General features: G+C 42.1%; 1 protein-coding gene across 1 annotated transcript in view; it reads right to left on the bottom strand.

Moving 5' to 3' along the window:
* JMJD1C (jumonji domain containing 1C) overlaps positions 1 to 24244 on the bottom strand; it is a 165760-nt gene extending 141516 nt beyond the window's left edge. Inside the window, exon 1 of the mRNA XM_064464738.1 lies at positions 23665 to 24244. Within this exon, the coding sequence (XP_064320808.1) occupies positions 23665 to 23811 (147 nt within the window). The 5' untranslated portion in view covers positions 23812 to 24244. The remainder of the gene's footprint in view (positions 1 to 23664) is intronic.
* Between the last annotated feature and the right edge of the window lie 401 nt (positions 24245 to 24645).

Genomic DNA, 24645 nt, shown 5'->3' with positions numbered 1-24645 from the left:
ACACCTTAATCAAATTCAGATTATTTTTCAAATAGAGAGGTAATGAAGTTTTGCAAACATCTTACTGCTTTCTTGGGGCCCACCAGTGACCCACAGATCTCTCTTCTGAACAGAGTACACTAGAACAGCACACTGTCACAGGCCAGAAGGCTATTTCTTTCCAGTTGTTAACATAAAACTACATGAAGAAACAACACTCCCGGTAGCCACACTGTGTACAGGAACAAACCTTCCCGATACAATGCACAATAAGTTCACTCCAGCCCTCCGCCCAAGCACTGTAGAACACATACCGATAGTTTCAAATGCCCTTTATGCCCTTGTGAACAGCACAATGACTTGAAGACTCCACATACAAACCTGTATGTGTATTGTGGGTGAAAACTTGCCAAACCTCCCATGCAAAGCGTGTCTGCCAACAGCAACTCGACTTAGACTAACTTACTAATTTGGTAATAGCAAAGACAATAACTTAACTTTTGAGAATTCTAAATTTTGCATTGCTTCTAGGCATAAGAAAGAAAATATTTTGGTTTAAAAAAAAAAAGCATCAAACATCTTTCCACTTAAACTAGCTTGCAAAATGCAAATAAGGAACTACACCAGTTGCCTGAACACTAACATGAAAGTTATGGCCGACCAGTTCCAAACAAACTTTTGGAGAGTCCTTCTCTTCAACATGTTGTTTTTAAAGTTTATAGTAGGAAAATCTTCTAACTGAAAATACAAATTAAACTTGTAGGACTGTTGCTGTAACTGAAAACATGTCTTTTTTCCTTAGTATCTGTTTGCAGGACAAGCTATGAATAGTCATTTCCAAAGTCTTATTGATGGCTCAATTATAGTTTATGTTGTCATGCATTTGGCATGACAATATCACCCATTCACTGCTATGTGAAGAGTTCATGCCTTCTCTGCCCCCATGCCTTGAAAGAGATTGCTTACCAGTAAAAGCAGTAGCAAAGCTGAAGTAAATTGAAACTGAAGAGATAAGAGGCAAGCACAGAGGTAAAGAATGTATTGGCCAAGCAGTTTTGGTGACGTTATTCAATCAGCAAAAAAATAAAAACCTGTAGCAAATAAAGCTTTTTCCACTGCTCCTGTTCAGGGTTCTGTTGTCTTGTTTGTTTCTAAAGTACAAGACACTACAGTCTCTCCTTAAATTATCTTTAAAACAAAACCAGATCAAGTTCACAGTGTTCCTTTTGTGAAGAAAAAATACATCAAAACGCAAGCGGTAGTTTCAAATTTTGTATTTATTTGTGATTTACAAGTCTGAGAAGTATTCTGCTAGAAATTCAGATTTCTTCCCTGAAACAGTCTTTCCAAAGACTTTTCTAAGTTACACAAATGATTTCTCTTCCTCCCTGCCCTCTCCTCCCCCCACCATCTCTTGAGAACCGCCTGAAGGCAAATATAATTGGAACCTTGCACTCGCTACAGACATGTCATGAACAAGAACATAATCCAGGGTCATCAGCAGGCTAAAGCCAGCGCACTGCACTGCCATGCAAGATGATCAGTGTTTGGATGATAAGCATGCCTACAGGCCAGCATCGCAGCCAAGGCAAGCCGAACAGACCTGAGAGAGGGCAGCTCACATTGTTCTCAAGCAAAATCTGTTCAGACCATCTACAAAACAGCTCTGATAGCTCTGAAAGCAATTGTACCTATTTCCGCTCCCCCCCCCCCCCCAAGTTAAGAGGACAAAACATAAGGTCCTAAGGACTGGGGAGGGGAGGAAGGGAAGGTTGAAAGCAAGGATCTGCTTACAGCTAGAGAAGAATATCATTAACTATTAATAACAAAAAGGCTGCAATGCAGACAGCTTGAAATCTGGTACAGCTTACTAAATCACAACTGCATATGAGACCATTATACCACAGTATAGCAGTAATAGCTCCACAGTTCAGAATCCTTACCTTGAAATCTCACTCTCCATGAGAAATTAATACATTTATATGAAGACCACACAACACATCTTTCCAGCAACACAGCACTTATTATAGTGAATGCTGTTTGAAAATTCAAAAATATTTCTTCTAGTTAAACACTGATTTTAAAAGTACGTTCTTCTGAAACAGGATGTTTTATGCCAATTTACAGACAATATTCAATAAAGCATAAGTGCAGATCTTATTCAGTCTGCAGTAACATCGGGGAAGGAGAGGAAACGCAAATCACGCATACCTAACAAGGCTTCTTCACTAGGAAAAAAGGATGAGTAAGTTTCCTCTGGAAAGAGTCCTGTGAAAGCCAGCCTCTTATGCCAAGACAGTGGTTCCAATGTCTTTCCACCTTACTTCAGAAAACTAGTAAGCAGTAAGCAGTTAATACTGTATTAATAAGCAAGGCATGGCAGAGGATTTTGCTGAGTGCCAAATGGGGGGATGGTTTTGTTTGGTTTTTGGTTTGGGGTTGTGTATTTTTTTCATTATGTTCAGTACACTAGTGGCCTAGGTAGTCCTCCTATTCACATCAAAGCACATCAATTTAGCTGATCCCACTTTCTTCCCATTCCCTGGCCAGACATTTCAAAGAGTATTGATCTACCCTTTCAGGTGCACTCTTCCTTGGTGAAATACAGAGTAACGGCTGTTTTCTATAATGACAGAAGGACAAAGAACTGAAGGGAAACAGAGGAGACTGACTGCAGGGAGAAGGCTGGATCACACTGGTGCTATTGTCAAAGCACAGGATGGGCAATACCAGGCTTTTCAGAGCTGTGAGATGAGCAGATCAGGATGAGAATGCCAGTGCTGAAGCAAAGTGGGGATGCTACGGGAAGGAAAGCTGCAGCTGTTTCAGTGCTGTGATTACCCCCACCCTCCTCACCATGTCCTTGATGCCGTTGGTTCACAGAGTTGGAGATGTACGGTCCTGTTCCCCTGCTGTCACCCCACTCACAGGCTCCACAGAGCAAAAAGGAGCTAAAGAGTCCAGCACTAGTGCTGGGCCTCACCACTTACGTCCTCTTCTTTCTCAATTGAGGTAGTTATTGTAGTTTGGAATGTATTTTCTAAGGGCATAGCTGATGACAGCTGGTCCTGGTCTGTCAAGCCTCTCAAAGAATGGAGAGGGCTGTCCATGCAAATGGGGCATTGCATAAAGACAGAAAATAACAAGTTAAAGAACCACTAACAGAAGACTTTTAATGACATTAAGTTCACAAATAGTTTAGCAATCAACAACATGATTTCAGAGTAACCCATACAAGAAGTATGTTGGATATACAGAAATGAAACACAGGTAGAGAACTATTTATAAGAGTGTCCAGAGGCACAGCAAGAAATGTCAGGGTGGAAAGCCAATCAGGACAGCTCTACAACAAAAACTGCCGATAGTAGGAGGGTGGTCTCCTTACTAGAACAGAAGTGGAACAAGAAAGATGATAAATCTGGAGTCAGAACCACATCAAAAAAATGCTGCATGTGCTTAAGTGTTAACTTGCTTCTTTGTGGTGTTTTATTTTATTTGAGGACTTGAATGTAGCAATTCACTACCTCTGGGAGTAAAAAGTAAAAACCCTGGAAAAAATGTAAATGTTAACAGATCTCAAAAATACTCTCCCTTCTTTCTCAAGCCTGAGAAACCAGCACAGCTCACTGTTCCATTTCTTTTTCTAGAACAGAAGCTGGCAACTTCTCAAAGCATTTGGGATAGTATTATTTTTTCCCTTACACTTGAAGTTAAGCATGCTGGTAATATTTTTCCTCCCACCTTCCCATTCCCATCAAGTTTTGAATCTAGCAGGAGCCTGAAGTCCAACTTTCACAGACACAGGGCACCAAAAGACACCAATGATTTACAGCATCTTGCCTTAGTGAGTGGCAGTGCATACCTACACCTCGCTCTGAGCTCTGCCAGTTTGGAGTTCGGCAGAGGCCAGGCAGCAGCTTTCTGTCCTTGTGGCTGACTAATGCTGGGCGCACAGACATTTTGGGAGAGGCTCAGTCCAAACTGGGACCAGAGAGCTGTTTCCACTAAAAGATATGACCCACTGCTCACAAGCCAATGTTTGCTCAAACACTGAATTTGCCATGTCAGAGCTTGCAGGCTCCCTCCAGGAAGATCAAATTTGATGTCTGGCCCTCACATTCAGGGACTGTCAAAATTTTAACATACCCACAGTGGAGAAATGCAGTCATGCATCCAAACACAAGAAAGGTTATATTTAGAGTACAGGAGATCATTATGGAAAAAGACAAACAGGAAAAATTTAATGTTGGAAGCGGATAAATGGTTTATGATCACCAACAGCACTATGGCTATACAGTCGATTGCAGCAGGGCAGCACTGCCAAATTAATGAAACTTTGGGGAACATCAGAAAACAACAAAATTATTTTACCAACATATGTTTTGAGACTGAGGCTAAAGTACCATATCCATCTCTGATATCCACACTTTTTAAAACATGCTAAAAAATGGAGGAGGATGCAGAAGAGTGCTGAAAAGTTACTGAAAATAGGCAGGAAAATCCATTTAGTGCCATATGCTCAGATTACTAACAGAGAGAAACATGACTAACTTGCAAATATTACCAGGAAATACTTCACTAGAAAACATCAGACAGCAATAGGCTACTATGACAAAGTCATGACTGGGGCTCCTTCCAAATTTAAAAAAAAAAAAAAAAAACACAACACACAAAAAACCACAACCTTACCTTTGTTCTCTGCCTAAAACCACAAGTAAGCTTTATTTCTTGTCAGCATTAAAATGTCCACACAGTCAGTAGACCCCAAGTTATATACAGAGAGATACTTAAGTCTTCTATGAAACTGGTATGTGATTCTTTTCTTCTTTGCTGTTTGTGAAGGCAAGGTATATTTGCATGATCCAAACAAATTATCTGCTGAGAAGACAAGTGATAATGCTGTCTGAGCCTCCAGGATCTGAGACTTTTTTGAAAAAGCATTCTTTGCATGACAAAAACCTAATGCCACATCAGACAGCTTTTCATTAGCAGAATGCTAATAAATTGAGATCCTCAAGTAATTAATTATGAAGACTCAGGGCAACAGGAAGTCTCACAGTGACATGTACATTCAATTTTCATAAAGATGTTTTGCCCCAGTATGAGCTCCAATTTGGGGAAGACAGTGCCAGATTAACTGAGGAACTAAGTTTCTTTCTAACAGGCTGCAAATCTGTTTCATTAGTTCTCAGCTGCACTAAGCACAGTTGACTCAGAAAACCAAGCCAAGCACTAGAAATGATCATTGACACTTTTTTTTCAAAAAAGCTCTTTACTTAACAAAAGATTATTAATTTTAAAGTTCAGCTACATCTCTCTTGTATGGAAAGCCTGCCTCTGGACAGCACTGGAGGATTACAAGATATTATGGGCTTTTTGTCTGTAAATCACAAGACTTTTTGCTCAAGTACGAAAAAGGAGAGTCACAAGAACATTAGACAGAGACTTGGTAGCAGAGAGCTGAGCAGTGAGAAGGGATCACAGGACTTGAAATTCACCCTGTTGTGCTTCTCAATAGGAAACACAATGCTGTTATAACAACAAATATTGATCATTGACAAAGGAAGATGGATTCACTATGCAGAACCTTCAAATCAAGCCTGAATGCCTTTTCTGGAAAAGATGCTTGCATTACACATATTTTGAAAACCCAGCAAGACAACCTACAATAAAGCTTCATAGCCTCATTTATTCAAGAGATCATTATTACTAGATCATCTAAATGGATTACTTTTATTGCCAACAGTGCTGAACAGTAATTATGGCTCAGGACTTCACTGTACTGTGTACTGCACTGACAAGTAAATAGACATTTCTAACATAAGAAACCTAGATTTACCTTTTTATGATTAGTTTTATCAATAAACAAGAACAGAATATACCAGCAAGTGCCAGTTAACACAGGATCTGCAGCTGCCTTGCATCTGCAGTGCAGCACTTCATTTGCCTAAGTAAACTCAAGAGTTTTGGTACTTGACTGGCAACAGATTTATTAGTCTAGAGTGCCACATTAGCAAAACCAACCCTGGAAGAAAGGCAGGCAAGAAAGACCAGCTAAGAAAACACTAGAAAGGAGCTGGACATGAGTAAGAACCGCACCTGAGCATTCAAACCCACAAGTTACTGCAACCTACAGTTTGTCAAAACTCTCAGTCAATGCACGACAACCGGTTAAATTATGAGCAGGACTGATGGTGAATAAACAGATTACTACTTCACATGAGAGATCATAAATCAGTTTACGCTCTTGTTTTTGTTTTAGAGGGTTCTTTTTTGCACAAAATACTAAACTGGCTCCTGTCCCAGCGCTTAGCAGCTACACTAGCACCAACCAATGACTTGCCGGCACATCTAATGCCACCACAGTAAACACATCCTGCAACACACACATCAAAATCCTGGGATCTTGCACCTGCACTTTCCAGAATGTAACATTCCCCGTCCTATGCACTATGTGCCTAATGGAAGCTATGCAGTCACTCTAACAGTGGAGCTCATTAAAGAGATATTTACAAAGGACAGAAATATCCAGCTGCCAGAGCAGGACATTGCTCAGAAAATAATCATCTCTGAGTTTTCTGCCCTGATCCACAAGGGAAACCTACAAAACATATTCCAAAAAATAAGCCTGGGAACAAACTTCACTGAATACCAAAAAACCATTAACTCAGTAAATACAAAGTGCCATAAACCTGGTAATTTTATTTCCCTCTTTTCACCTCTTCATGTTCCAAACAAACTACATTATTTTTCTTTCCCTGGAAGATAAGCTTTCTTTAGCACTCCTTTCACTCCCTCTTCCCACCCCCACTGCTTCCATTTCAAAGACAAAGATTTGGATGCCAAAAAGCTTGTCTAGTTTTCCCCTCACCCCACCTACACCAAAACATTTAAGAAAGTTTCTTTACCTTTGAGAGTTGGTTTGCCTGCACTCTAATATGCAATAATGTCCGTCTCTCAAGGGCTCCTATTTTTTCTTCACACTTTTGCCAAATCTATATGATCTCCCTTCTCAGTTGACATTTTAACTGACAGCCTACCATATATACACACACCATAAACAGAGGATGTAAAAGCTGCCATCAATCCAGTTCATAAAGGCTTTTCCTTACAAAGATGGACTCCCTCCCATCATTGCAGGATAAGGGCATAAAAACTTCACCAATTCACTGTTCAGAGAATTGGTGAAAGTAGAACTTGGGTAGAGCTTTTGCTCCCACTCCTGGTTCAGCACATCCGCCTCCAGGGACCCAAGATGCTGCAACAGAACCTATCCATACATCCAGTTCCTCTGACCGTGCTCTTTGTCAAAACCCTGTGATAACTGTCATTAGTTCCCTTCATCACCTAGTGGGTCTACCTCGTTTACTGACTTCGATACTTTAGATGATCTTTTTTAAGAACCTGTGACAAAACTGATTTCCTATTTTTATTTAAGCACAAGAGAAGAGAGAAAGATTGAGAAATAAGTCTAGAGAATGTCTATTTTAACATCTTGTCACGATACTTAAGGCTATCTTGATTTTTTTTTCCAGGCACACCCATTTTCAGGACTCCTACATCATAGTCTGAATCTTTGAATTATTACAACCCACTCTAAGTGGGAGTTGAAAACATGGCGGGGGGGGGGGAATCTTCTACATACCACCCAGCTTTGGTTCGTCTGAACACCACCAGTCCTGTAGGCTTAATTAAAAAAAAAAAAAAAGGGAAAAAAAGAAAAGGAAAAAAATACAAGGGATGACAGAGTCACTGGCACTCAAATCCTCTGCCAAGACACAGAATTCTTTCTGTTCCTGCCTATTTTCCCAAGACACCTCCACCTCCTCTTCCCCATTAAACTAAACCAATATGTTCACACCGTTAAGCGTTCCAATAACTTGGTCAATATAAAATATTCATAATAGCTCCAAATCTATCAAGTTAGGATAATATTCCCTCCCAATTCAAGAGGCATAAAACCTTAGAGGACTGGCAAGCACATCAATGCTTTTGCCTCCCCTGGCAACTCTGTAAGACTGTCCTCCTGTGGAGGAATTAAGAACTAAATCATGAGGGCATTTAATGATAGCGCGGTCCACATTTCATCATGTTTTACCACTTTCGCAGGTTGGATATGTTAAAACAAGAAGGTGTCACAAACCCTACTTAACAGCTAAAATTTTGTTAGGCAAAACTGAATGAATACAAATCAGAACATATGGAGCATTTCTTCTGCCTTTCTGATGCAACCCACAGAAGTGATTAGCTTGGCTTCTGACCAATTTGACATCTTGACAAATTAGTCAGTTCCTCACAGAAAAAGGATCTCAACTATTACATGTTTAGGCAATCCGGGTTAATTTGATTATTACTCAACTTTTCTGACACTCCCAATTACTCAAACCTCTACAATAAAGTGAAAACCAAGAGGTCTTTGCCACATCTGTAACATAACACACAACTTGCATCACAAGCAATATACGGAAAAGTCTGCTGGCAACTCAAGTTGCCACCAACCGTTGTCATCAAGATGTCAATGGCTGTGGGCCTACTAAATCATCATAAAATCATTCAAATAAAGTGCTTTCAAAGCCTTTAGGACTAAAGCTATTGTTGGCATTCAAACTTTGAGATTAGTACTCACGTAAATTTTCACTAGGAATACTATAGAGCCACCCTGGTTCCACTTACCACTTAGCTGCCTAGATCACAAGTAGTCTGCACACGGTTGAAAAGAAAAAAACTAGTGTAATCCATTTCAAAAATTATTTCCCAATTTCATATCACAGAAACAGATGTGTGATGGAAATGAAAAATATATTCTCTGTACTTAAAAATAGAAGCTGGATCAGACTATTTAGAACAACCCTATGGTTATGGTCACAAATACCATTTAAACTCACTGACACTAACTTGCATAGTTTGCACCCTCAAGCACAACACGGCTAAGACAGAGCTTTCAGTGTTCATCCCAATACTGTTTCTATCAACTCCTCCAAAGTCCTTACTCTCAAACCTATATTTAAGTCTTACCTATGTTCTTACCTCACCTATTACATGCCCTTTTTTCCCCCTTGGACTTCACAGAACTCTGCTCCACACACATCCTCTCACAATGCTGCTACACAGCAATCATTCTATTATGTCACAATGACAGCATCTATCTTTTCTACATCGCTCTGCCTCCTCAATCAACCTAACTTTCTGGGGTCTGGTTTCAAAGTCTTGAGACTCAGCTACAAAATGCCAAGTCCTGCTTCTGACCCGTATGTAATGAAAACTTCTGTCATAGGCTGCTTCAAAAAAAAAAAAAAAAGAAAGAAAGAAAGAAAGAAAGAAAGAGTTTCAGCCTGCCACCTTTGAGTTTTATCCCTGGCTATCCTTCATGTTTGACAGACATAACCAAGGGACACTGGTAGAGCTACTTTGTTATATGCCTCAAAAACCTCTTCTACCTCTCCCTCTGTCACAAGATTTCCCAAAGGTTAGGCTGCTGTACACAAACAACACATCATTATAAACCTCATTTCAGCTCCTTGTCCTTCCGGATTTCATAAACTGAGGCACAGACAATTTTAGCTCTGTGTTTGCACAGCACCTACCACAGCAAGGTCTTGGTCAAAGAGTGTCCTACAAAGTAAACAGGGTTGCATGGACACAGAAACTGTAATCTCAGCAATTCCAGCACTGAGACTTGGCAGAAGTTTATCATGCAATTCACAGTCTATTTACCCTGGAACATCTCAGTCTTACCTCCAGACAAACAAAATCTCATACACACAAATCTATTTTCGAAGTTAAACCCCACCCAATCTTTCAGATCACCTTCAGCAAAAATACACCACTACTAAATCTTTGCTCCATTTATTAGCTACAGAACCAAACAGCCAACAGACCTGTGCAACCATCTACTGCTACCAGAAGCAGACCTGATGTCTTTAAGATGAGCAACCAACACTTTCAGTAGGCTTGAGCTTCACATTAAAAATGGAAGTTATTAGTTAGCTAACAATATCTTATTGCCTGAGAGAAAGGAGGTTTACTGGAAGTGCTCCAACTGTGACAACAGGACAAGATGTTTATCACAAGCCTGAAATACTCTGACCCTCTGGCCTCAGAAAGATGCAATGAAGAGATGTGACCTAAGGAGAAATTAAAGTATGGCTCATCAGTGGGGTAGGTAAGGAACAGGAAACACTGAACAGGACTAGGACAGCATCAAATGGAATGTTTTACATGGGACAAGAGAAGACTAAAAGCAGTGTCAATCATTTTGACTCATGCATCCAGAAAGAATGCAGTCTACTCTTCTGCTGTTTATACTTACAGGAAAGTAAGATATCATCTCCCTCCATAACACTTACCATTGACAATTTTCTCATACTGGCTACCTTAGTGGTTTGATATTTCTAAAATTAGAAGAAAAAACACAGAATGCAATAAGGTGCATGGGGATGTTATTTTACAGCACCCACTTCAAAGCACCTCCACAATTCCTTTTAGTTGGAATGGCAATTAACTGTTCCGTGTAAGTGTTTAAAGATTTCTTTGTAATTTATTTTTATACGTTATAACCTGCAGATTTTTTTTGTTGTACCTTTTTCCCCAGGTGTACATTACCCACAATGCACACATACTTTAAGTTATAAACCACTGCAAGTTTGACCCAATGTCACAGGCTAACCACCCTTCACACTGTCAACCCATTTAGCATGACTCTGCTAAAACAGGACTTTGTTTTTCTTCCAGATTGTTAATAAAATCTTTCATTAGGGTATTTGAGCAAATATTTTCCATTTTAAATAATGTTAATGAAGTGTTGGGAAACAGTTAAAAGGACTATATGAAAGCAGCCAATAAAGAAATAGAAAAATACTTCAAAGCACAACTTAACAGTATATTCTGCCCCTAGTCCATCATTACCACTCACCATAACAGCCTTCCCCACTAAAAGTGCTGCACAACACAGAACCCACAACCCTAGCCCTCTTCTCCCAACCAACAGCAGCAACAAAACGTAGAAAGGGTAAAGTCCTGCATACTCTGCAGCTCAAGTACTAAGGCATCAATTTTAAAGTTCTGGGGCAAAGTGGATATATTCATTTTCTTATAAATACCTATAGTTTTTATCACCATAAATGCTAATACTAGTAAGTATCTCATGATCACACAGTTTTTATTACTTTTTACTACTGTTTCTAGATACATATTTTTTTCAAGCATGTTTTGCAGTCAAGACTTCCCTATAAACTTTAAGCTACTGCCAAGTTTCAGAAGATCTGGAAGTTTCTGTCCACACATGAATTTCACATGAGAGGCTTGCGAAACAAATGACTTGCAAATCCGTACGCTTCACTGATGGAGAGCTGTCTGCTTGCCTAATCGGCACACCTGCAGTTCCAAACCTTGTGCTACCACTGTCCAGCTGACAGGCCCAATAAAGAAAGGCGTGAGATGTGGGCAAAGACAGCAGTGATGCAGCGAAGAAAGCACCTGGTATTCATTAAAAGTAGCTTTAAGTGATACACCCACATACTTAAGTTGGACACCATTGTCTAAGCTCCAATGGAAAAAAAAAAAAAACACCACCCAACTCCTCCACACTGAAGGAAAAGGTTAATTCTGTAGCTCCACTGGTTCAGACAATAAGCTCACCCTGTAGAGAGAGTTTGAATAGCCTGAGGGGGGATAAAGCGGCAGTCAGAGTTTGCACTTTAGCAGACATCTGATAAACTAATCCCCATCAAGGCTACCTGTCTGTTTGAGCTCTCATAACTAACAGAATTCAACAGCAGCCTTAGTTAAAAATCAGCTGAAAGGGCAGTCAACCAAGCAGCACAAATTCAGAGACAACTTGACTGCATTAGTGCACACACGCTCACAACCATTGTCTGTGACCCACCGGTGACCCAAACCTACCACAGTATCAGGCAACATCTCCCTCGACCACAACATGCATATTAGGGAAGCAGTTTGCAAGACCTAACTTTCCAACTCCCAGAATCATGCTATTGTGTTGCCCTCCATGGTACTTAGATTGCCAGCCAACAGTTACCTATCCCAGCTACCTTGCTATAAAGTAAGGTTTGAGTTCAGGCTCTCCATCCTGTACATGCAGCCCCTTGGAAGAGCAGCGCATGCCTGCTATGTTACAAGTAAGTCTCCCTTACAGTGAAAATCTGACAAGTAACAAGTAAATGCAGGTAAGTCATGGGAAGAGAAGGAAACAGAGCAATAAATAAGGGCTGCAAAAAAGCTCAGTTCTACAACTGCCCTGAGAAACGCCAAACTGAGCCTTAGGAAAAAGTACCATATATGGCCCTAGCTATGATTAATGAAACAGCAATACCAGCTTAATCTCTGCTCTCTTGACTTTAAATAACCAATGCTTTCTGAAATTTTGTTTTTCTGAGTTTAAGGAACCATTAGCTTTGAGTAAAACTGTGAATGCAGGTACTGAACTTCAACACATTGAGTTTTTTTGTTTACAAATTTCTTAATATTTCCTTGTGTTAGAGAATGGACCTATTGCTTCAGCAGCCAGAAGCTTCACAGGATGAGATGCTGGCTTTTGCACAGACAGAAGGAGTCTTGTCAATTTACATCAAGCTATGTGTGGATTTCTACATCTAAACCATCATGGCCCGCTCTCCTTGCCTCCTCTGCTGATTGACCCATACACTCTACTTCCTGTATGTGCCTGCTCAGTCTTTCCACAAGCAGCACTGATCAAAGAAAGCACAAGAACTGGTCAAGGTTTTCAGAAAAGAAAAAAAAAAATTTTAAATGTGTTGTTCTCCATTCCTTCCTCCCTCCAAATATTGGCCAATTCAGTCCCAAGATCCCTAAAGGCCATTCTGCATGGCCTTACATTTTCCTCTTCTCAGCTGAAGACATACTTCTTAAAGCACAGGCATGCTAAACTCCAGACCAAAACCAGACTTCTCTAAGGAAGGAAAAACACAGACATACAACTACTTGCTCATTTCCATTGAGGCACTAAACTCTTTTCAAATACACCAGTAAACACTCCTGAGCTCAGAAGTTCCAGGTACCTGGAAATGGGTAGACTACCACAACAAAAAACACATCTTAGAAAAAAAAGATAAAAACCACATAAAAGCATTGAATGCTGTCCTTTTTCCTCAGCCAATGAAGCTAGGAAGCCTCTGGAGATACAGACTTCATCCATTTCAAAGGTACCAACTGCAGAGCCCTATTAAGTTGTGCCATTACTTAGCTCTTTATTGCTTGTTATTTTAGCAGAAAAGTAACATATGGGCAAACCTAAGCCTTAACTTGTATTCTGTTTATCACATTTGAAAAGAGTCAGCAAGCAACAATCAACATTGCCACATTATTGAAACATAAGCCATACTCAAATGTATCTGAAAGCTAAAATCTTTAAAAAGAAAATCAGAATTAGATAACAGAAAATCCATTCAGTGTCAAAAAAATTTTTGACAGAATAAAAAATATGCCAGACTGTACACACATCTCACTATCTGGACAAGACACTATTACAGAACTCAAAAATTATGAAGTGTCAGCAAGCCATTTTTCCAAGAGTCAACAGAAAGCCAAGTCTTTCCATTTTAAAATATACAAATCTTTACAATGCTTTATGAAAGTACTACATTCAGTTTCAAACAAAACCACCTGATGGAATTAGAAAGTTAGTCAATGAGTAATTTATCAAATGGGATTCTTCATTTTATATTTTATGTAGTCTTAGGCCTGACTCTCACTAAGTTGAAATTTTGTAAAAAGCTACAGGTAACAAAAGGAACAGATTAATCTAGAGTACAAATTTCTAAAGGAAAAATATGGTACGAAGTACCAAAGCACTTGAAACATTTTCTATTTATACAAAGTTACTTAAGTTTCTTTAAATGAGGCAAAATTGATTATTCTCTCTTTTAAAAAAGATCATGCAAAGGAGAAAAGTATCCCATTATACAGAAAAGCTACCCATCAAATTAAGAAGTGGCCATGACATTGTCTAAAAATATTCACACATCACATTCTGACCTATATACAAACATTAAAATATGACAGTATACAGAAGGATCAGGTGTATTTAGGACAGCCCACCTGAACTAATAGTTAGCAAGCCAGAAGTATTTCATTACCACCCCCCTGCCTTTTTTTTGTTTGTTTTAAAAGCTTTACTCACTGTTTAACTGTTATTAGATAGGTCACTACAAAGGTTTGACTACACCTGCATATACTAAATATAAACAGACCTGCAATAGGCAATTTGGTTACCATAGCTGGAAAAAAGAAATCATCGATATACTCCAGTGGAGAAATACGTTTTTATAGTTTAAACCCCATTTAAAATGTTTCTTTATTTCCTGAAAAAACTTAAACTCAACTTGACAGTAAATTAAGTCTATTCAGAACAACCTGCAGAAAGTAAATAGCGTGAAGATACGTATCCCAGTGTAGATAGCCATTTAAGATATCAAACAAACTGCACACCCTTTGGAGTAACCTGGTTCAAACAGACATTTATTTGGTCAGGGTTGGTAGGGACTGACAGACAGAACAGATATCCCTGAATCTCTCAGGTTAAGAAGCAGTAAAGGAAAATTGCCACATTTATATGCTCCAAGAGAAGAGTATGAAGCAGTACAGAAGAGCTCGACTGGCATGTAAATGGCAAACAAGGGGTGACGGCTGACTCGTAGCTCGCAACGCAGGAACCAAAATATGCCTGAAACAACAGCAAGCAACCCTGAGCACACAGCACAGTTAAAGCCTGACCCTTTCACAGGATGTTGAAAAGTTCACAGGGATTCAAAAAGGTTTCCTACAGATTCATCTAAGAAAAATCCAGCAAGGGCTACAAAACCCAAAGACCTCTGCTGGATGAAGGCCCTGAGCTTGAGATCACCACAAGGAAACACTGAGGAAGTGCAGCTATGTGCCAGAATTGTAGAGCTACGATATGTCACAACAGCAGCTCTAAAGACCACAGCACCTTATTCACATTCAGTCTTACTACATCAGCATCTCTATTTTTGCCTGGAGCATTAGACCACTGTTAGCTCCTAAGTCTTTAAACATCACCGTGGGTCTAACAGCCCAACAGTCATTCTCCCCTAAAAACTGCTCCTACCATGTCTTGCTTGCATGTATTTGCTCCTGCCTTTGATGACAACTGAGGCTGTGAAACAGAAGTCTTCCAGTTTTGCTTTAGGAAGAATTAGGATGCAAAGAGAAATGACAGATTAATGACAAACTCCAGTATAAGACTTCACTACTAATTTCCTATTACTGTTTCTCCAAGAATTTCTACACTAACTGAACAGTTTAAATCATGTACTTCCTATGACTATCCCAACAGGCTGGTTTGGTATTGGCTTTTAGGGTTTTTTGGTTTTGAAAGGTAGTAAATTTACATTCTGTGTTTCAGGAAAGAACAGAAGCCAAGAAGAGGAAAAAATAAGGAAACAAGCTGGAAGACTGTTTCAAAATGAACCGTCTTTGCCAACACTCCTCCAAATACAGCTTCCCAGTCCCTCCTTGCCAGGCATGCAGGACTAAAGAGATGTGACCAGGGCCACCTGGCAATGACTCAGCAAGTGCTCTCTCTTTCACAGAGCAATCATACTCCAGATTTTAAACCATCATTTTATTAAAGAGCCCTTAGCAAATTCCCTTAGCAAAAAAGTAAAGCCCTGGAGAGTCAACCTAACTACTAAGTCAGCTGTGTCTACCTGAGTTGTCATACATGGCAGTAAAAGTTACTTGCAGTGAAGCCTAACTGCAAACATTTCAACATCTACATCAATTACAGTACTCATCACAACACTCAAGAAGATCAAATTTATGCAGAAATATTGTATGTAATATTTTACTGAGGCAGAGGTGTATGCATTTTAACATACAGATGCTAAAGTTTCCCTCAAAACATTTCATTTCACATCTATTCTTCCAAAACTTGCCTTTGCAAGTAAGTATAGCATCAACTGACATCAAACGATCATGGTATGGGTTATTTTGAACCTACATTTCCATATTCTACTGAAAGAATGCATTAATCATACTGAGTGAATAAATATCATTAATTCCACTGCAGTGCAAAATCCCTGCGTTACAGCTGAGGAGGTTAGGAGACATTTAGTAGTTGCAGTGACTGCAGCTCTCCAAGATATTTAAGCTAGTTTTCAACTACTGCATTCAGGCCACGGTCCAGAGACATTTCTCCTGGGAACGGTGCCACCTTAAGCTGCTCCTACCCTCAGCTGTTTGCCACTGATCGATCCCATACCACCTCCTCAGCCTCGGTACAACGGCTTGAAGTGCCATATGGTGAATGGATCAGGAAATTGCTCAGGGTTAAAAAAAATTAAGCCAGCACTGCCACCAAGAGAAATGTCTGTGGAACCACAGTCTCCAAAACTCCTAAAAATGTTGCCACGGGAGGGTCAAGCTAAAAGCCTTAACACCTACCTGCATCTTTTGTGCCCATAAAGCTCTGAACAGAGTACATGAAATAGCTGAATCTGTCTTTCTGTATGTAGACAGAGGCAACTTCCTTATCAGCAGATTAAGTTGCTCCATTCCACTTAATTCTGAAAAGCAGTAACAGCTGTTTAAAGTAAAATAATTTAAGAAATCAATTAAAACATTTTTAAGAAAATGACTAGAAATCAAAACACAGCAAAATCCCCAAGGTTCTTCTGGTTCCCCTCCTCTCATTCCATCTTTAAACATGTAAGTTAGTGGTACATGGGAATAACATCAACTAACAACAGTAACTTTCTGGATAAGTCAATATAATGAGGGAATATCGCATTAGTTTAGCTTAGAACTCTTCACCAGCTTTGAGGAACAAGCTGGTTCCATGCAGAGCAGGCCTCAGCCCCCACCTAGTAGGGCCAGGAGGGAAACCATCCCTACAGCAACACTGAACGTCAGTGCCCAAAGCAGGGAAGTGGGCAATAACAGCAAGTCATTGCGGTGCCTCTTCTGAGACCACCACCTTGCTGCCAGCTTCAGGTAAACCTCTCAGATGATGGATATTTTCTTCCAGTAAAAGCAGAAACAACTTACTGAGTCCTACTGAAAGGGAAGGTCAAGCCTGATACCAGCACAAATTCAAGATGACTGATGGAACTAAGCATCTCCACAACTGACTGATAGTAAGATCAGAAGAAGGCTGAGCTTATTTTTAGCCAAATTTGAAAAGTACCACTTTCAAAATTTATTCAATTTGACATAAAGACCAGTTCAGCTGTTTTCAAACAGGCTTTGAGATCTTGGCACATGCAGAGGAAGAATGGCTTCCTATAAACTGACTACTCATTTTCCAAAACTCTTTAAGATTTCTATGCCCCATTTTTTTGAAACACCTCCAAAGATTCACAGAAAGTTCTAGAATGCAAAAAATTGATGCAATGCAAACGTGGAATAATACATCATTTGTACACGTGGCACGTAAAAGGCAAAAGTGAATGCTTTTTTGATTAAGAAAATACCTGATACATCTTTCTAAAAGCCTCCTGAAATACTTAAGTATAGGATCAAACCTTATTTTTCCCATATTTCATTCACTGCTGGATACTTTGCAACTATGCAGCAAATTAATAAACTGATTAATCCCTAGCTCGGGACACCTAAATTCTGTTTGCAGTCCTGACATTCAAATGAACTTTCCTCAAAATCCATCAGTGTAAGTCTATTTACTTGTTGATCTACATCTTATTCAGGTTTCTGTTAGTACAAAAGCAAAGAGGAGGGAGGGACAGATTATGCAGCATTGAATCCTTGCAGTCAGTTTCAGAGGAACACTCCTGTGTTTGATCTTCTTGTCAGATTACTATGAAAGAGATACCTCTTCCTGAACACTAACTGAACTAACCCTGGAAGACAGATGAGGTGACATTCACAGGCACAGGATGACAAGCTCAATCTTATTAGAAACACAGAAAGGAAATAGGAAGTTTTCTTTACTGCTGAGCCAAGAAAAGACTGCCCAGCTGATATGCACCAGAACTTCCAAGACTCTTGCTGGCTTCAATATTGATCCAGAACAGCAGAAACAACTGAAGTTGGTCTAAATCCCTGTTGCATTTTAAGCTTCCCGCACTCCTTTCAAACCAGCTTCAAAACACATTCAAAATGCATCCCACAACAACACTCCTTGTCTGGATCCAGAGGTAGTACTGACATGATAAACTCTGGCATGTTTTTAGCATCATCTTCAATAGCTGGAGTAAATAACATGACAGGCTCCTCTCCAACAGCTTGCTTTTCATCTTTAACCCAGATGCTGGCACAGAAATATGTAGTATTTTTAAATTCCACTAACCAACAACAAGCTATGTACAACCAGTTTAGAGTATATTTCCACATCTTCCAGTTTATTTCAGGATTAACAAGTAAAAGCCGCAGAGCATGTACTTCTAAAATAAGGAATGAAAAAATCTATTTCATATTTAAACAGAAAAGCTCAAATGCATTCAAAAAATTAATACACTCGCTTTCTCCTTAAATACTAGCCTAGTGAAAGGAAGGCAGAAAATGCAAAACACCACACTAAAAATCAATATCTGGCAGAAAACAAATGTAACCTACAGAAGTGCAATTCTATGCCTGTATGACAAAGCCGTACCACATTCACAAAGTTCAGGAATGCAGAAGCAGGAAGATTAAAACAATTACAGGTCGTAAAAAGACTGGGTAAAAGCAGCTCCACACACAACAAAGCAAATTTAACTTAATCTTTTAGGAGAAACTCTCAGCATATGGAGTACCTCTCTAAAGTATCTTATTTCCAAATTATCAGCAATTATTTAAAATTATTTTCATGTTATCTGTAATACAGTACCAATAAGTTTCCATTACATTCTGAACTTCCATTTTACTGTTAAGTGAGGGCAAAATCAGTTAGAACAGACACAAAGTCTGCTGCTGTTCTCTTTAAATCATTTTACCAGACACTGTGAATTTTTAACACTTCCTCGATAGCAAATTACCAAAGATGAGATACTAAAATAATACAATTTAGCAAAAACTGTTTATGTATTATTTCCCTCACTATGTCTTACTAATTTTACTGTAAATAAAAGTCAAATAACTACTTCAAACTATCACTAATATTTAGGTTTTTATGAAGGTTTTCTAACACGGTGATTTATTGATCTCAAGGGTCTTTTCCAACCTTAACAATTCTATGATTCTATACGAAATGATTAATATATTTCCCTATGCACAATTACGATAGGCAAATGTAACATTTAGTAAGATATTAAAATCTATTAAAGTACTCAATTCTTCATTCTGTATTCCAATCCATGGACGTCATGTCAGCAAAATTCACACATCGATAAACAGGGAATTACAAATCACTGCAACTTATAACTATACTTTTTATTAAGGGTTGCACATTATGTGTTTAAAAGCTTACTTCCATTTTCTTTTATGTGGATAAAATATACAGCTGAATATATTACTATATTCCATATGCAACTGCAGGACCATGAAAATGCACAGAACTCTGAAGTGCTTCTGGTAAGTGAAATAATTTTAATGATTTGATTTATATTTTTTAGAATTCACTCCTCTAAATAATCACTTTTTAAGCACAACACAGGAAAACACGTATGCCATCACCATGTCAAATCTTGGCAGTAGTGATTAAATAGACATTTTGTAACCTATGGCCCAGAAAGCAATTCTTATGGGACAGCAAAGACCAGGGAGATCGTATGGCACTGACTCCACCTCCTTCCTCCTGGCTGTTTCTTTATTTGCTCAGAGTTATCACTGCAATCAGAGCAGCACACAGGCTTTTCCAGGCAGCTAGCAGTAAGGAAAAATAGAGTTCTTAGCTTCCTCTAATAACAACCACCGTTACTTAAGCGGAAAAATAGTTATAAATTCTCTCAATGACTAGTGAAACACACAAGCACAGACACACACACACAAAGATATATATATGTGCATGAAACTTTTTTGTGTGTTTTAAAATAAATGTTTTTCATGCAACAGGAATGTTCAAGAATGAAAGATCAAGAGGTCTAACTATCAAGTTGTGACTCAGACCATGAAAATCATCAAGAAAACTTCTGGATGAAATCATAGACATTGTACTTGTATAGCAGGTGCTTTTAAACATCTGTACACATTACAGGATGACTAAAAGAAGCATGGGTTCCAAATCCTGGCAAGAAGGATCAGTGTGTATTGACAGGAGCATTCGTCTTCCAGAAGACCAACAGTACTCATAACCAGGACCAGTTGTTCTCACCATATTCCCCACAAGTGATAAATTAATAGGAAAGCTGAGGAAGGCAAAATGTCCATAAAATAGTGGAAGAAAAGACACTTTGATACTGCTCTCTTTGTTAAAAAAAAAAAATCCATTTTAAGGAAAAACAAAGACTACCTATCAGCTATGTTGTGGTCAAGAAAAGTATAAGGAAAGAGACATCTGACAGACTTCCTGGAGTAGGAGACACCTATCTCCAGAAGATATGGGATAATTGAGTCCTTTTCTTCATTTTCTTACCAGGTGAATAATTTCAACTACAAAAATATTCATTAAATTAGTTATGAAAATACAATCATGAAGCAAACTTAGCAGTCTATGAAAACCAGAGTCTTCATTTGCCTGCTCACTAGCAGAGAACAGCTAGTCCAGCCTTCAGGTCTGGAGTTCCTGGTTTAATGAGTAGTTCTGTTTACAGCAGAACTAATGAAGCTTGGTTTCCTGTGGATTTGCTCCTATAAGCCCTGTGGCCACTTAACATTAATTATGTCAGTTGCCTCTAAGCTTGCCCATGTCTCCCTAAGATCCTTCACCTAATAAAAACTCTCCGTTTGTCCCTATATTGCCATATCTAAAGACTCAAGCTTGCTCTCATGCTTTTGTTAATGCTCAGCTCTTTCTCATGCCCTTAAACCCACCTTCACATACCATCAGCTCCATCCCCCATCACCTACCTATCTCTGTGCGGTGCTAAGCAAGAGGCAGCATATGCTGTAGCTGGTTTGAAGCTCAGTGCATGCTGGCTGGCCAGCTGGAGACCGCCTCTTTGCTTCCAGGAGGAGTGCACAAAATGCCATGACCTCCTTGTCTTTATGGTTTTTTGGGAGGAGGGCTCTCACGGCCCCTCAGATGTCAGCTTTCACAGACTGGGGGAAGGTCATCTTTCTCAGACCTCTCCCTGCCCTTAAACTGGTTGAAACTGACTGGGGCGGGTTCACACTTATTAAGGGAAAAAGACAAGACACAAAGGCAATGTAAATGATACTTCCTTCCGAAGCCAGGATTAAAAGGTAACTCAGTTCTGGTCATTTGCAAAGCATCCTGAAAATGCCCGCTGCTGTCCTCCTCCCATCCCGCCGCTGACGGCACCTTCTGTATTTCTGCAACATCCATCCCACTCAGAGGGACCAGGAATACACAAAATTGACAAAAAGTCAATTTCAACATTTTTATGCTGTTCCCTGTGGGCAGCAATGAAACTGTCAACAAGAATTACCATTTCACTCCACTGACGAGTAGCAGAAGGGTCTGGAGCTGTTCATAGGGATGGCCACCTCAAAAGGGAAGCCATGGAAGGATAAGATCATCTCGGACAGTACACGTGGAACCAGGGCTAACAGAAACGCCCTTGTCCTTCACTGGGGGCAGGGGAAAAGGACAATCATGTTACCAAATATCAACTAACAAAAGATTAATGTTAACCACTAATGCAAAAGGAGAGCCTAACCCATGGAAACTACCTGTTGCTAACAGAACCCTTATCATTTCTTCCTCTGCCCCACCCCCTTTGTGATTTATACATGCTTCTGCCTTGAGGACAGAGAACAGGTAACACAAAAACCCAATATTACACTTAGAGCGAGCACTGATGCACCAGTAGTTAAGTACTGGTCTGGGACTCCTTAGACCTAGATAGTATTTCCAAAACGTTCCTGGGCTTCCCGCACTCCTAGGTGACTAGGAGTATGTCTACATAGCATAATGCAGTGCTGTGTAGCTAGCTAGAATACCAGAAGGAACATGGCCACGTTAGCACTGCACTGCACCCAGGCTGAAGTGCAGGCAGGAGCATCCATCCTGCTTCTCAGGTAGTTTGTATCTATCCAAATGGCACTCCACTACGACACGTACGCGTACCCTTAGTCATCCTGCCTCAGAAACCAGCCAGAGCACTACAGTTCTTCCTTAAACTACCAGGAACTGTAATGAAAGAGTATCTGAAGAGAAAAACACTCAGATACCAAAGTTAGGAAGAGGAGCAAGTACTTACAATAGGCAGCATACACTACCTATTTAACGTAACAGATATAACCCCTCGACCGCCTCGGTTTAGCACCCTTTCTCTCTCTTTGTCAGCTCTGCCCCTAGAGTTTACAAATTATGTCTCTGACTTGTAAATGTTAGTAAATATCTCCTTAAATGTTACTCAGTGTTTCCACAATTTTATATAGATTCTAGAGAATACTACCCTGCAAGAATGACATCCAAAATAGGTTCTAAAAATAAAGCATTCTAGACGATTCTCACATATAACCAAAGGTTGAAAACACAGGCCATTTCATGAAGAAGGGCATGCACAGCGTGCTACTTGAATTATAGCTGGAGAGCAGAAAAAAAGCAACCCACAATATTGTAAAAAAAGTAGCATTTCAAGTGTCGCATGCATTCAGTCTCTAAAACAAAGCTTAAAGCCTGGGGCATACAAAAGCAAGAATTCTTGAATTTCGTGATTCTTACATCTCACATCAAGCAATCAATAATCTCTAAAACCGGGCAATCGTTTTGATGAGTGTGTAAAAAAGGCAGCATTCCACCCCGAACGGCGTTGGGCTGCGACCGCCTCCCCCTCACCAGCAGCAGTATGGATTGCCCAGCGCAGTTCGGTGATTCCTTTCTCCAGCCTACGTAATGCCCGTTTGCACAGCCGTGATATTTTTAAATGGGCTTTCAGAAGCACCAAATAAACAGCATCAAAAACATGGAAGGAAGCAACCACAGCGGCCACATAACACTCGTTAAGACTCACAGAATTCACAAATAAGATAACGACCGAGTGTCCAGGGAGCACAATAAAGCTCCGTTTTACAGATTATGCATGCGGAACGCTAACCCGAGGAAATCCTGGCGGCGTTCCGCCCCCCCCGCGGCGGGAGTGTGCCCGAGCACAACAGAGCATACCCCGGCTCCTTCGCGAACCTCCACGCACATTCCTACACCCCTTAGGAAAACACTGACAGCGGACATAAAAGGAAGGGAAACAATGACATTCTTTTAACAACAACGTTCGCCGCCGCGTCCAGCGCGCTGGAGCCGGTCGGTCAGCGCTCCATGACGACGGTCTCCGCATTCCCCCGGAGCGGCCGCATTCGCCCCCAGCCCCGGCTCTGCCGCTCCGGCAGCGGACCCGTTTTCCCCTCGGTGGCCAGGCCAGGTATTCGCCCTCTCCCCCCCGCCGCCACCGGCCGTAGGGCCGGGAGCCGCGCCTTCCGCCCGAGGGGCGCCGAGGGGGCCCACCCCCCGCCACCGCCGTCCCCCCACGGCGCGGCCGCACACGCCGAGGGGAAACGCGACCAGCGGCGGGGCCCCCCGCCCGCCGTCCCGCGCCGCCGGGGCGCTGACACGCACCTTCCCCGCGGGGCCGCGTCACCCCGGGCCCGCCACAGCCCCCCCCCCACCCCACCCCGGGACGCGGCTCTTACCGCCAGGTCCGGGCTGTGGGAGTCCCGCTGCGAAACGGCGCGGATGACCCCGGCCCGCCATCGCCCGCTCTCCGGCGGCTCCTCACCGCCGCCGCCGACGCACAAGAACCGCTTCCCCACCAGCTCCGGCCGCGTCTCCACCGCCATGGCCGCCGTCGCCGCGTAGGCACCGCACCAGCCGCCTGCCGAACCCGCTCACAGCTCGCCCATGGCGGGAGCGGCGCAAGGCAGCGGGGGGGGGGGAGGGGGGGGGCGGGAGGGGGCGAGCGCGGGGCTCTATCGCCTCACGGCGGGCTGCGGTGGGCGCCCCTCGGCCGGGCCGGGCCGGCGCCGCGGGGCCGCTCCGCCGCCGCCAGCAGCCTGACACAAACACCGAGGGGCGGGGGAGGAGGGCCGGGGGCGCGCGCGCCCGCGCTCGCTCCCTCCCTCCCTCACCGCCGCGCTGCGGCCCCGACCACTCCGCCCACGCAGCCCCACTGCCATGGAGACCGGCACCACGCGCCGTCTCCCTCCGCCAGGCAGCGCGCGGGGAGGGGACGTGGGGGGCGAGGAGAACGGCAGCCCTCCTCGGCACGCGGCAAAGAGTCCGGCCGCGGCGGCGGGGCGGCACCGGGACCGCGGCGGGGTTGGGGGGGGGCGGCTCCTCCCGCACCCTCACCTGCCGGCCGGGGCGCCCCCGGCTCCGCCCGCCGCCGCCACCGCCGCCGGACGGGGGATGCGGCTCCGCTGTGACCTGGCACCGATCCCCCCCAAACCCCGGCCCCACGGCGGGATCGCAGGCACAGCCGCCCGCGGGCATCGCCCCCCGCCCCGGCCCGCCCCCAGCCGAGGTAAGGCGCACCGCCCCGGGAGCGCCGCTGACCCCAGCCCTCCCGCCGCGGGTTGGCGGGGTTAGGGCCAGGTCTGGCGCCTGCAGTGCCTTCTCCCCCCACGTCGAGCTGCTTGTTAGCCACACAAAGGCACCCACCCCTCTTTCCCCAC

Source organism: Phalacrocorax carbo, chromosome 13, assembly GCF_963921805.1.
Source record: "Phalacrocorax carbo chromosome 13, bPhaCar2.1, whole genome shotgun sequence".
NCBI classification, from domain to species: Eukaryota; Metazoa; Chordata; class Aves; order Suliformes; family Phalacrocoracidae; genus Phalacrocorax; species Phalacrocorax carbo.
Note: the sequence above shows the minus strand (reverse complement) of the source record. Positions and strands in the feature narration are given on the sequence as shown.